Genomic DNA, 14,296 nt, shown 5'->3' on the forward strand with positions numbered 1-14,296 from the left:
GTATAAAACTGCTTACTCTCTCTAAACCATTTGAGTTTCCAGGTTCGGCATGATCTTGCCAGTAAAATCTTCACCTGCTGTAGCATTATGATGAAGCATGACTTCAAGGTGACCATCTATCTTCTTCCGCATATTCTAGTGTATGTCCTGTTGGGTTGTAATCAGGAAGATCAGCAGGAGGTGAGAGATAGCATTTTACTTAATATTAGTGGGAAATGTGGACCAGTGTATTCTATGTATGTGCATGTCTAAGTGCTTACAATATCCTCTTTTACTTTTTATTTACCAAAAAATGATAGAATGCTTAGTGTAGAAAGTTAGAAAATATATATTATAGATGCCCAAATATACACAGAACTTGTGAGAAAGATGTATAAGTAAGTGTTGATGGGGGTTTTTCCTGGGATTAAGGTAGGAGAGTATTTTGTTATTCATTTTATAATATTTCGTAGGTTTAATTTTGTAACCACATACATATAACATTTTAAAATGATTATTTTAATAGCATAAGTAGCATATTACTATGTTCTTAATGTAAAAATGCAAATTATACAAATAAATCAAAGTGTACCCTTTGACTTCCATTTCTGATCTCATATCCTCAGAGGTCATCACTGTTATTAATTTGATGTATATTTTTCAAGACCGTTTTTTTAAATGCACTTGGTTCTGTTTTATTCTTTGTGATGGTATCCTGTTGTAGGTATTGTTCTGCAACTTGCTTTCTTTAATTAATTAATTAATAGAGAGAGAGAGAGATAGTGTATCACTGTTTTACTAATGCGGCATAATATAATCCTTGCATTTTATAGTTGTACCATAATTTATGTAACTATTGCCATAATAATGATTATTTCCAATGTTTTGCTTTTATAAACCATGGTAAGCATCATGGCAGTTCTTACTTATGATAGTGTGTATGTGTATCTAGAGTAAATTCCAAAAAGCAAAACTGTTGGGTTATATGGTATATAATTTAAAATCAATGACTGCAAAATTGGCTATACTGATTTATAGTCCTACCAGCAGTTCACAAGTGTATCCATTTCCCATATACTTGCCAGCACTTGATATTTTAAAACATTTAAAATTTAGGCAACTTGGTGGATTAAAAAAGAAAAGGACATTTTATTTTTAATTTTCATCTTCATTATTACCAGTAGTTATGTTCATTGGCCATTTTGATTAGTTTTCTGTAAATCGTCTGTTCACATCCTCTACTTATTGTGTGTGTGTGTGTGTGTGTGTGTGTGTGTGTGTGTGTGTGTCGGTGTGTGTGTGTATGTGTGTGTGTTGTGTGTGTCCCTTTTAATTAATTGGTAGCATTTCTGCATATATTCTGGATACCAATTTGTGCCAGTTATATCTTGCAAAAATCTTTCCTAGTTAGTAGTTTTCTTTTTAACTTTTGTTTATGCCTTTTTCCATGGAGAGATTTTAAATGTAAATTCCAAATTTATAAATCTTTTATAACTTGCGAATTTTAAGCATTTTTGTTTTGCCTTCTCTTAATCCTATGTCATGTACATACTTCCTACATTTTCTTTTAATCCTTTTGATTTTACATTTAGCCTTTCAATTATTCCGAAATTGATTTCTTTGGCTAGTATGAGATATTGTTTTAAGTTGTTTTACTAGTAGTTAATAATAGTTTCATTTTCATTTATTGAATAATCGAGAAGAATTTAAAAATATTTTTGTACTTCCTTTTATGACTTTTCTTTTTAGGGTAACCTTTTATTGGCTTAATAAGAAAGATAATTTATTATTAATCCATTGTGGGTTTTTTCTTTTCAAAATTGTTGCCTAAGAATGGTTAGTCTTATATGTTAGATAGTAGTAAAATGACATTATATAGACATATTACTAACCATAAAATTAATTCTTAGGTTTATGCAGAAATTATGGCCGTTCTAAAGCATGATGATCAACATACCATAAGTACCCAAGACAGTGCATCTGATCTCTGTCAACTCAGCACACAGACTGTGTTCTCCATGCTTGACCATCTCACACAGTGGGCGAGGCACAAATTTCAGGCACTGAATGCTGAGAAATTTCCACAGAGCAAATCAAACAGAGATAAGGTAGACTCAATGGGTGAGTTATAACTTCTCTTTGTTTTCTTAATTATTAACCAATTAGCTTCTTTCTGTATCAATTCTATAATTTAAGTATTAGCTTTTAAAAGACCTGTTTTCTTGTATACCATTCTTTTTCTTAAGGTGGCCATTTCACTGAGAAAGAGCAGTGATTTATAGTTAGAAAACCTCTATAAATTCTGTCACATTCATTGCTTTAGGCAAGACACAACCTAATTTTTCTTCTTAGAAGATTGAGTATTAAAGAAGATGATGAATATATGAATTGTAAAGTGTGAAATAAATGCCGTGTTACTATTGTCACTAACCTACCCCTAACTGTTAACATTTGCTGCGTGTCACCTCAGTGTATTGTGTGCATTTACTTTATGTCCCCTCAGTATGTGTGTGTATACATATACATACGCATACATATACATGTAGTGAACTGTTCCTTATCCTTTTTCACTTGTGAAATACTCTGCAATCTTTTTCACATTTAAGTTTTAAATTTCAAAGATTTTAATTTCATGGCCTCCCCCTGCCCGCTCCTCACATACGTTTTTTATTCATTTCCTGACCTCTTTCGGGTAGTTTTTTTTATCCAGCAGCTCTCCAGAAAATGCCTAATACGTGTTACTACACTATGCCCTGCTGCACCTACTGTTGCGCTCTTTTTCCCTGTGGTATCACAACTCCCACTAAGGTGATTAAAAGGGAAATCTTATTAGCGTTAAAAATGACATCTGCCCCTATGGTATAAGCATTTGGTGAGAAGAATAAAGATAGTAATGGATTCTCTTAACATTTTGGAACCTTTTTTTTTTTTTTCATTCTTGTAGCAAGTAGATGAACTATGTTATCTGTCTGCTTCTGTATACCTCAGCCATTTTAATGGACATTATATGTTTTCCCCCCAAGGCTTTGGGGTTAATTGAACAAATTGACTAACAATTCTTAAAGAGGCCTCCACTTACACAGTTCTCAGTTTCTGAGCATCTTTCTCTTGTTCTTATACCTGTGAAAGCACATACATTCCTCTTGTTAAGCACAATAGTTTATTTTTCTAAAAAATTTTGAGCTTGCACTAATTATCTGTTTGGGGGAATTTTTTTTTCCTGGAGTATGGCTAATATATTTTTCCATTAATTTAACATTTAAATGTTCCTGTTTCTGCAAGTGAAAATGTTACTATAAAACCAAGTATGAACTCTGTTATCACCATTTCTACTAACATTGCGATGAAAATTCTAGCATTTAAGAATGTTTGCTATGGTTCAAAAGTACAATACCTTTAACATTCCTCATAATTTGAAATGGTCTACAAATTTTGATGGAAGTAAGGGACTTATTTTAAATATAATTTATTTTAAATTTACTATCTTGATTGTTTAAATTTTGGAGAAATTTATATTTCCTGTTTTCTACATACTGTTATGAATCATTATTAAAATTAATATGCTTTAAACAAGAATTCACAAATTGGACTGTCCTCATTTAGAAGTTTCCAAATTACGTCTTTTCTTAGACTCTTGAAAAAAATTACCCTTTTAAAATATTTGTGATTTTACTTCAAAGGTAATTTTACTTTCAGTTTCCATTGTAATAGTTGATATTGTATATGTGGCAACGCAGGAAAAACATAGATTGTTAAAGAAGTCTAAACTTTAAAATGAAAAAGAAGTCTATTTCCATAATTCTGCTTTTTTCCTACCAATAGCTGTACTCTATTGGTGTTTTTTATAGTTATCAATATAATTAACTAATCTTTATATCTATTCTATCATGTTTCTATCTTTTCAACATTTGCTAAAATTTACATTTAATCCTCACTACAACATTGTAGGGATGGCCAGGCAGATACTAATACTTCCCTTTTATTTATGAGGAAACAGAAACTCAAATGAATGTCTGAGATAAGTAATAAAGGTGAAGTTGGAGCAAGAATCCTTTGATCAAGCAGCTTGTTGACAGCTACATTCTAAATATGATACCTGAAAACGTTTAGATTAATTTAGCTAGTGAAATCAATTGAATTGAAAATAAATATGTTGAAATTAAAACTGACACTTCAAATTTCATCCTCTAAGTCTTTAATTACTGAATTATCTTTTTATAACCTAGTGTCCAGTGTGGATTATGAAGACTATCAGAGTGTAAGCCGTTTTCTAGATCTCATACCTCAAGATACTCTGGCAGTGGCTTCCTTTCGCTCCAAAGCATACACACGAGCTGTCATGCACTTTGAATCATTTATTACAGAAAAGAGACAAGATATTCAAGAGCATCTCGGATTTTTACAGGTTTGAAATTAATATAGTGAACTTAATAATGGTATTTATCGCCAGTCTAGTACATTTTTATTGTTCATTTTACCAAGTCTTTTAGATGCTGTGCTAGGCTCTAGATATTTTTGTAATAGAAGCTTATAGATTGGTGGAAAGAGAGAAGCATCAGTTGGGTGTAGTGTCTTAAGTACAGGGACGTAGATATGCCCTGAGGAAGGACAGTTCACTCATCTTCTATGTGGGGTATGGTGAGAGATGGGAGTGGGGAGCAGGGGTCAGTAAGGGCTTCTTGAAGATGCTGTCTGAGCTGGATCTTCAAAAATGAATGAATGACAGGTAAAAGGAGGACAAAAGGTATTCCAAGCAGAGGCATCCCTGTGGATTTGGAAGAGTGTGGATATGTGCCAAAGAGGAAAGTGTTAGTTTTAGAGTGGCAGAGGAAAGATAGAGCTTTGGGCAGAGGAAAGGTAAATCACAGAGGACTTTTAAGTTGCCCAAGATTCTTAGAGGATTTGAACCAGGGAAGTGCTTTAGTCAGATGACACTTTAGCTGACTGCCTGTGGCAGTCATGGAGGAAGGGTTTGAAAGGGCTGTGCTTTAAGGCAAGCAGGCCATTACTAGTGTCATGAGAAATGGGGGCCTGAATTTGGGGTAGGTGGATAGAGGGATGGACTGGTTATAACAGGAGTCAACCATGACAACGCTGGTGAAGTAACGGTTTAGGTGATAATATTATGACTGGGGGAAGACCGGAAACTAGGGGTAGGTGGGGCTAATACAGTGGGATTAAATAAAAGGTCAAAATTGGTGGGCTTTTTTCAGGTCAAAAAGCAAAGTGTAGTGGGAGAATGGAATATAAGTACTGGTATTCTGGCTAAATATTAGCCCTTTCCTATCTTTGCTTTCCTCCTTATCCAGCTGTGAGTCTGTTTGTTCATTGTTCAATCATTCCCTTTACAAGGACGTTCAAGTCCCTTGTCTTTCTCCCTCTGTTGTACACACTTTGTAAAACTTGAGCCCTGGATACACTCACCCTCTTTCTTCCTAGTGTCTGCATGTAAGCAGCTGAACATTCTAGAGAAAAATCACGCAGTCACAGATGAGGTTTTTAACTGCTTTTCAGTTCATAATCTCAGACATCAGCAGGGCTCTAACTTGCCTTCAGTCCTTCTAGGTTTCTTTAGTAAGCCACACGCCCACTCTTCAAGATGGCTCTTACCTTATCTTAGAACATTTCTCACCGCCACCTCACTGACTCTCAACTGATGGTCTTACTCCATTTGTCGTTAGGAAAATAGAAGCCACATGTCTGCCAAATCTGAAAACACACTGGCTTCTGCGCCGTATTCTTTTTCTTCTCTTTTGTTGTTCCTAAGGAAGTATCCCTTCCTGTCAAAAAGTCCTACTTGTATTCTCAATTTCAAGGATTTAGCTCCTTGAAATATTCCTGCTTTCTCTAGTACCATTAATTTCTCTTTCTTAACCAGAGTATACAGAGTACACAGACATGCTCTGGTATCTCTTTTATAAATTTTTAAAATTTCATCTATCTTAGGTTTTCCTTCAGGCACTTCCCACCTCTCTGTTTCCATTCACAGCAGTTTTTAAAAGAATTATCTGTCTTCCCTATTTTCACTTCCCATTTACTCTTCCCATTCCAACAAGCCTTCTTTCTCCATTCCACTGACACTGCTCTTGCCAAAAAAGTCAGCTGCCTCATGTTATCAGATCCACACAGTGTTTCCCAGTCCTCATTTTCTTAACCTCACAGCACCATCTGACCACTCCTTTCTTAGTGAGACATTTGCTTTTCTCCCACGGCTCCTGTGATACCACGTTCTCCAGGTTTCTTCAGACTAGTCTGGTTTCTCCTCTCACTCCTTTGTTAGTTCTTCCTTATCTTTAAATACAGAGTAGAAGCACTCTGCTTTCCCTCCCTCTCTGGTCTCTCTCTCTCTCCCCCCCCCCCCCATCCTTCCCTCCCTCCCTCCCCCTTTCTGTCCTTCCCTCTTCTCATTTCCTAAATCATGCCAGCCTTTCCCCTGTCATCTTTGAAGTTTTTGTCTTAAGCCTGAATATTTCCTTCGAACCCAAATTTGATGTCTTGGGTTTCTTGAAGGCATCTAAATATCAGTATATTAAAATGATTGTTTAATTTTTTTTTGTTTTAAAATTTAGTGAAACACTTATAAATTATACTCAACAGAATTTATTATAAATTGGGTTTGAAGAGAGTTCAGAACCTTGAGGTTCCTTATAGCTCTTATTATCAATAACAGTTACTAATGTACGTTTGTATTTAAGTGGAATAAGTGTTGTGGTAATAGAATGGCTGGGAATAAAGTTGTAATTTTATTGTGAGTATGCCTTGAAAGAAAAACTTATTATTGCTTTGAGAAAAAAATTATCATGTGTCCTTTTCACATAAACTGGTGGTTTTATAGTTTTATTTTCAGTTGTATTTTTCCCTTCATGTGATTGTTTTTTAATGGTGAACAAAGAAATTATATGCTGCTATGCATGAACCTGATGGAGTGGCTGGAGTGAGCGCCATTCGAAAGGCAGAACCATCTCTGAAAGAACAGATCCTTGAACATGAAAGCATTGGCTTACTGAGGGATGCCACTGCTTGTTATGACAGGGCTATTCAGCTAGAACCAGACCAGGTAAGATAATAAATAAAAGCAATGTAATGAAGAGCCCTAAACTAGGAACTCTGGAAAACTTCATTTCAATACCATCTCTCCCAGTGTCCCAGTGTGTCTGGAAAATATTTAACCATCTCTGAGCTGGAGTTTCCTGATTGATAAAATAAAAGACATGCTAGATGATCTCAAAGATCCTTTCCACTGCCAAATTTCTGTGACCTTAGAAATCCCCCAAGTGAATGAGATTTACTATGGAGTATGTTTCCATTAAACTGTGTGTCCAATTGCTCTAAACTTTATATAATTTTAGTTTGCTAGTAGAAGTATAAGACATACATCAATTTTTAATAATAATAATAATGATTCTCTATAGTCTAAGAAACTTCTTCAGATTTCACATGCCTCCTACCAACATATGTGAATCTCTGAAATAATCCCAGAGAATCAGTGAGTTAGTTACCAATGGGGTTATGTTACATATCTTATGTTTATTGGGACAGGAAAGGGGCTTAGAATCGTTGATTTATACTTGTTGGTTTAGATTCTCTCTAATCTTGGGGTAGTGCTTTTTGTCATGTTTGACATGTTCATTTCTCAGAAGCTCAGTGTCCAGGGCCTTTATTTTTCACAATCTTGTTTTCAATTTTAAAGAATATTGCTAAATAATCCTATTTAACTTTTTAGTTCTAAAGCTCCAAATCCACACTAACATTATAACCTTGAGTATTCCTTTTTAATGTGACAAATAATCTTTAAATAAAATATATTTGATCTGAACCAAAAATTAGACCAAATCCAGAAAAAAATACAATTAATCTGCGATTTTTAAGGTTATTTGTATTTAAAAAAATAAAAAATTCAGATGTCTGGCCAAACTAAGAAGGGTAGGCTCAATGAGGTAAATCGTTCTGGTTTTTTAAAAAATAAATATTGTTTAAGCTGTTACTGGTTCCCAAGATATATTTGAAGTGACAATTGTTATTTTAAATATTTTTAAAATTTTAGATCATTCATTATCATGGTGTAGTGAAGTCCATGTTGGGTCTTGGTCAGCTGTCTACTGTAATCACCCAGGTTAATGGAGTTCATGCTAACAGGTAGTATTTTTTAAAAGAACGATTTTCTTTTGTTATTGTATCTTAATGGGGAATTTATAAATTAATGAATTGGGCTGACATAATGTTTAACTGAAGTAATGAAATATTTTTGTTTTCATGCATTGGAGATAAGCACCAAAAAATAGTTTTTCCTATTTTCTTGTAAGTTGATCTGACACTTAAAAACTTATCTTCTGTCCAAAGAGTCATCCTTGAATTAGATCTGCTTTAAGACAGGAACCTTCCAAAGCTCACTTACTCCTGATGAAGCTCATAGAGGCACTTCCAAAGGGGATCTAAGCTCTAATGATGCCTAGGTTATCAGCATTAGTTATTTTCTGTGTTGGGGAGGGAGAAACTTTGTGACTCCATAACTCCATATGGAATACCACCAGATTCTGTGTTTTTGATTTTCCCCTAATGAAAGCAGCCTTCCTTTCATAAAGAAAGTGGGTTTGTTATAGCAAACCAAATGATACCCCCCACCCCCGCCCCCAAATAGCACTTACATGTGGCAAACATTAGGCCACACAGTTCTAATTTGGAGACCGATTGTGGAGGTTGGTTCTGTTCTTGAACTGCCTTGCTCTGAGAACTGAAAGCCGTATTGCTTAATGTATTTACCAGACCCCAACTGAGTTTTCTGGCCAGTGAGATCTGGTTGAAAGGGATGGGATCTTAGTTAACCACAGAGCACACAGGCCACTGTTTTCAGTTAGATGACTCTGAGAAAGCTCTTTTAAGTATAGCTAGTTTCTATCAATCCCAAAATGTGATTTCTAAAGACCACCATTCTGAAATGTCTCAGAGCAGAAGAGCTCACTGTTGGCTACATGGTTTCGTAGTTGTGGAATTTATGAAACGATGGAGGAAACTTTGTAGAAGCAGGGAAAGAATGGTTGTGTGTTTTAACTATGTTTCTCCAGAACATATTAGTTGAGAGGCCTTATGAATAAAGGGATTGCAGGGATTGGGACTGTTTCTCTTGGCTGAAGCCAAGGTGTCAAATTTCCTGATGATGCTTACTGGACAGGCAGACTCCTCTTGTCTTCTCTTTGGGTTTGGGATGCCTACAACCTCCTGATCTGTGTGAAAAGGCAAGTGTCAGTATTCAGGGAATGCCACTGTACCATATGGGAGCAAATGGACATTGAGGGGGCGTGTTTTCCTTGGGCGAATATTTGCATTTAAACAAATATTTTTCCAAAATTATTGACTGTGCTTGACCTAAACAGTCATTCTTTTTAATGCATCCATTTATGGGGCCAAGTCCTCACAGCCTGGTCCCCTTTGCCATTTCGTACTTTTTGCTATCATGCTTGGTATGACACATTCCTCTGGATAGCAAATCCTGCTAATGCTACTCAGATTTTTATCCTAAAACCTTGATATTCTAGCATCTGGTGATAAACTTGTAAAGTTATTAAAAATTGTACTTTTGAAAATTATATTTCTATTGCATTTCTTTAAATTGTTTTTGGTGGTATTTCATGTTTAGGAATTAGGTAATATTAAATATTTATGATATTTTAGATTTTTTAAAATAAAAATTGACTCATTTATTACATTTTCTTTATGTGTTTTTACCACAGAAGAGCAAGGAGAGCATTTATCCCAGCCTCTCTGAGTCTGTTATTTATAATATGGGTATATGTGTGCCTTTCATTGTCATTAGTTAATTAAATGGCAAAATGTGCCTAGCCCAGGGTCTAGCATATATAGCAGGTATTCATTGAAATGGTATGATTAATAAAGAGAAAATATGGGGAAAAGCTAGCTGCTTTTATGCAGTCATGATCCAAAATGTCACTAGCCATCTTAGTGTCATAGAAGTAGAATACTTAGGAAAAATAATTACTTATATCATACTGGTTTTACAAACCCAAATTTTAAAGTAACTGAAGATGGTTTCAGAGTAGGTATATATTTTAGTTAGCTAATTTTGTATCCTTTGTTATGCCATTGACACATCATTTGTTTTTCTTATGCCTTTATTATTGAGTGTTCTATGCACCCCCCAACTGCCTCTGACCACCCCAACAGCTGTTATATTTTTATCTTATATTTAATTCAAAATCCAAAATTACTAGAATTGCTTACTTCGGAATGCTTGTATGGTCAGTTCGCTGTTTTCCTATTTTCCGTTTGTTCAAGTTAAGCATAGCGCTAATCTTACAACTACAGTTCGTAATTATCCAAGTATTAGTTCTGCTCTAACACGTGGCACAATTTAATTCATCAAGGAATGGCATTTTTAAATGGCTCTATCAGAAGTAGTTATTGAAGAAATGTTTTCAGGGAATGCAAAGATTAAAATTTGAGAGGTTCTTTTGGATACAGATAATTATTTTGTATCTGTGTACAAAATACAATACAATACAAATATAATAAATAGAGTGATAAATAAATATATTAAATAGAGTATTTAAACCAATGAAAAAAATCTTTAAATGCCATTTTAAATAAATAGAAGATTGGTTGATATGGGTTTCTTTTAATAGGTCTGAATGGACAGATGAATTAAACACGTACAGAGTGGAAGCAGCTTGGAAATTGTCACAGTGGGATTTGGTGGAAAACTATTTGGCAGCAGGTAAAATTACTTCTTGAAATATAAGCAGTTTTAATATCCCATATATATTCAGACTTAAGTATCTAAGGAACAGTCATAAACTTAGCCTGTTTTGTGATAGCATTGTTTAGTTGTTCCAAGTAGAATGAAACCATCTGTTCACTATTTCTCCTGACCATTTTACCAAATGAAATAAAGCTTGTTCTTGGACCCAGCTACTGTGGTCCTTGACTCTTCATTTGTTTTTCAGATGGAAAATCTACAACATGGAGTGTCAGACTGGGACAGCTATTGCTCTCAGCCAAAAAGAGAGATGTCATAGGTTTTTATGACACACTGAAACTAGTGAGAGCAGAACAAATTGTACCTCTTTCAGCTGCAAGCTTTGAAAGAGGCTCTTACCAACGAGGATATGAGTATATTGTGAGGTATTTAGAAGTTTCTGTTTTTATATCTCTGGTCTATAAGTGTCATTTGACAGGCTTAGAATTCTTTGATTTGTGCATAACTGACAGTATGTTTGGTATCATGCGTAGCTAGACAAAATTGCTCTCATTCTTTAACTCACAATCACCCTGTAGTTTTTAAAAAAATGTTCTAACATACGTGCTGTTAATTAGAAAGGCAATTATGAGACTTCTAAAAAATAACCAAAAAAGATTTGTCCTGGTGTAATCCAAAGTTTATTTTCTATACAACTAATCTAAATCTAGATATCTATTGTACTCAGCACACTGGTTCTTGGTGTTGTTGGTTCCTTTTCTCTCTTCTCATTTAGAAATACATTACATTATTAGATAGGAATATTGAATTTCAGAGGTAAGAAAGAACATCATGGAAAACATTTTAGATTTGTTAATTCATTCTCTGAAGAAAATAATTAAACAAATTTTTTAATGAACTATAATAAATTAAAAAGATAAGTATGCAATATTTTTAGAAGAATTTACTATATTTTGTATCAGCTCATTTGGTAACAGCTTAATGAAACCAGAGATTGAACGACAGAGATTAATTCTGTTCTGTAGTTACTCAGCTGCATTCTTTTTTCTTTTTTTTTTAATTTATTGGGGTGGCAATTGTTACTGAAATTACATAGATTTCAGGTGTACAATTCTGTATTACATCATCTATAAATCCCATTGTGTGTTCACCACCCAGAATCAGTTCTCCTTCCATCACCATTTATTTGATCCCCCTTACCCTCATCTCCCACCCCCCACCCCCCTTACCTTCTGGTAACCACTAAACTATTGTCTGGGTCTATGAGTTTTTGTTTCTCAGTTGTTTGTCTTGTTCTTTTGTTGTTTTTGGTTTATATACCACATATCAGTGAAATCATATGGTTCTCTGCTTTTTCTGTCTGACTTATTTCGCTTAGCATCATACTCTCAAGATCCATCCATGTCACAAATGTTCCTATATCATCTTTTCTTACCGCCGAATAGTATTCCATTGTGTATATATACCACAACTTCTTTATCCATTCCAACATTTTGGTTGTTTCCATGTCTTGGCCACCGTAAACAAAGCTGCAATGAACATTGGAGCACACGTGTCTTTATCTCTAAATGTTTTCAGATTTTTGGGGTAGATACCCAGGAGAGGGATTGCTGGGTCATATGGTAATTCTATTTGTAATTTTTTGAGGAACCTCCACACTGCCTTCCGTAATGGCTGCACTAGTCTGCATTCCCACCAACAGTGTATGAGCGTTCCTTTTTCTCCACAGCCTCTCCAACACTTATTACTATTTGTCTTGTTGATGATAGCCATTCTTACTGGGGAGAGGTGATATCTCATTGTGGTTTTGATTTGCATTTCTCTGATGATTAGTGATGAGCATTTTTTCATATGTCTATTTGCCATTTGTATGTCCTCTTTGGAGAAATGTCTCTTCAAGTCCTCTGCCCATTTTTCAATTGGGTTGTTTGTTTTTTTGTTGTTGAGTTGCATGAGTTCCTTGTGTATTTTGGATATTAGCTCCCCGCACTGTTTGCAAAAATCTCCCATTCAGTTGGTTGCCTCTTTATTTTGTCGATGGTTTCTTTTGCTGTGCAGAAGCTTTTAAGTTTCATATAGTACCATTCATTTTAGCTTTTACTTCCATTGCCTTTGGAGTCAAATTCATAAAGTGATCTTTCAACCCAAGGTCCATAAGTTTAGTACCTATGTTTTCTTCTATGCAGTTTATTGTGTCAGGTCTTAGGCTTAAGTCTTTGATCCATTTTGGATTAATTTTGGTACACGGTGACAGATAGCAGTCCAGTTTCATTCTTTTGCACGTCGCTATTCAATTCTCCCAGCACCATTTATTGAACAGACTGTCTTTCCTCCACTGTATGTTTTTAGCTTCTTTGTCAAAAATTATCTGTCCATATTTATGTGGTTTTATTTCTGGGTTCTCAATTCTATTCCATTAGTCTATGTGTCTGTTTTTCTGCCAATACCATGCTGTTTTGATTATTGTAGCCCTGTAGTACAAGCTAAAGTCAGGGAGTGTGATACCTCTAGTATTGTTCTTTTTTCTTAAGATTGCTTTGGCTATTCGGGGTCTTTTGTGGTTCCAAACAAATCTGATGATTTTTTGTTCTATTTCTTTAGAATATGCCATTGGGATTTTGATGGGGATTGCATTAAATCTGTATATTGCTTTGGGTAATATGGCCATTTTAACCATGTTGATTCTTCCAATCCATGAGCACGGAATGTCTTTCCATTTCTTTGTGTCTTCTTCAATTTCTTTCAAAAATGTCTTATAGTTTTCAGCATATAGGTCCTTCACATCCTTGGTTAAGTTTATTCCTAGGTATTTTATTCTTTTTGTTGCAATTGCAAAAGGAATTGTTTTTTGTATTTCTTTTTCTGAGATTTCATTGTTAGTATATAGGAATGCAATGGACTTTTGTGCGTTGATTTTGTAGCCAGCAACTTTACCATATTCGTTGATTGTTTCTAATAGCTTTTTGGTGGAGTCTTTAGGATTTTCTCTATATAGCATCATGTCATCTGCAAAGAGTGATAATTTAACTTCTTCATTCCCAATTTGGATGCCTTTTATTTCTTTCTCTTGCCTGATTGCTCTGGCAAGGACTTCCAACACTATGTTGAAAAGCAGAGGTGATAGGGGACAGCCCTGTTGTGTTCCTGAACGTAGAGCAAAGGGCTTCAGTTTTTCACCATTAATTATGAGAATAGCTGAGGGCTTGTCATATATGGCCTTTATTATGTTAAGGTATTTTCTTTCTATACCTATTTTATTAAGTGTTTTAATCATAAATTGATGTTGTATCTTGTCAAATGCTTTTTCTGCATCAATTGATATAATCGTGTGATTTTTGTCCTTTATTTTGTTTATGTGATGGATCACATTGATGGATTTGCGTATGTTGAACCATCCTTGTGCCCCGGGGATGAACCCCACTTGGTCGTGATGAATAATCTTTTTAATGCATTGTTGTATTCGATTTGCTAGAATTTTATTTAGGATTTTTGCATCGGTATTCATTAGAGATATTGGTCTGTAGTTTTCTTTTTTTGTGCTGTCCTTAGCAGGTTTTGGTATCAGGGTAATGTTGGCCTCATAAAATGAGTTAGGGAGTACTGTCT

At 34.8% G+C, this 14,296-nt stretch overlaps 1 protein-coding gene across 4 annotated transcripts in view; it reads left to right on the forward strand.

Moving 5' to 3' along the window:
- Nucleotides 1–14,296, forward strand: part of ATR (ATR checkpoint kinase) — a 119,252-nt gene that overhangs the window by 63,634 nt on the left and 41,322 nt on the right. For all 4 annotated transcript variants that reach the window (XR_012497058.2, XR_012497057.2, XM_074334043.2 and 1 more), the window contains exons 26-32: nt 43–180; nt 1,890–2,100; nt 4,206–4,384; nt 6,872–7,036; nt 8,024–8,115; nt 10,617–10,708; nt 10,938–11,115. Coding sequence is in view for 2 of the 4 variants with exons in the window: in XM_074334043.2 (XP_074190144.2) it covers nt 43–180; nt 1,890–2,100; nt 4,206–4,384; nt 6,872–7,036; nt 8,024–8,115; nt 10,617–10,708; nt 10,938–11,115 (1,055 nt within the window). In the remaining 2 variants the exon portion in view is untranslated. The remainder of the gene's footprint in view (nt 1–42; nt 181–1,889; nt 2,101–4,205; nt 4,385–6,871; nt 7,037–8,023; nt 8,116–10,616; nt 10,709–10,937; nt 11,116–14,296) is intronic.

Source organism: Rhinolophus sinicus, chromosome 17 (genome assembly GCF_057876585.1).
Source record: "Rhinolophus sinicus isolate RSI-liver-muscle chromosome 17, RSI-T2T, whole genome shotgun sequence".
NCBI lineage: Eukaryota > Metazoa > Chordata > Mammalia > Chiroptera > Rhinolophidae > Rhinolophus > Rhinolophus sinicus.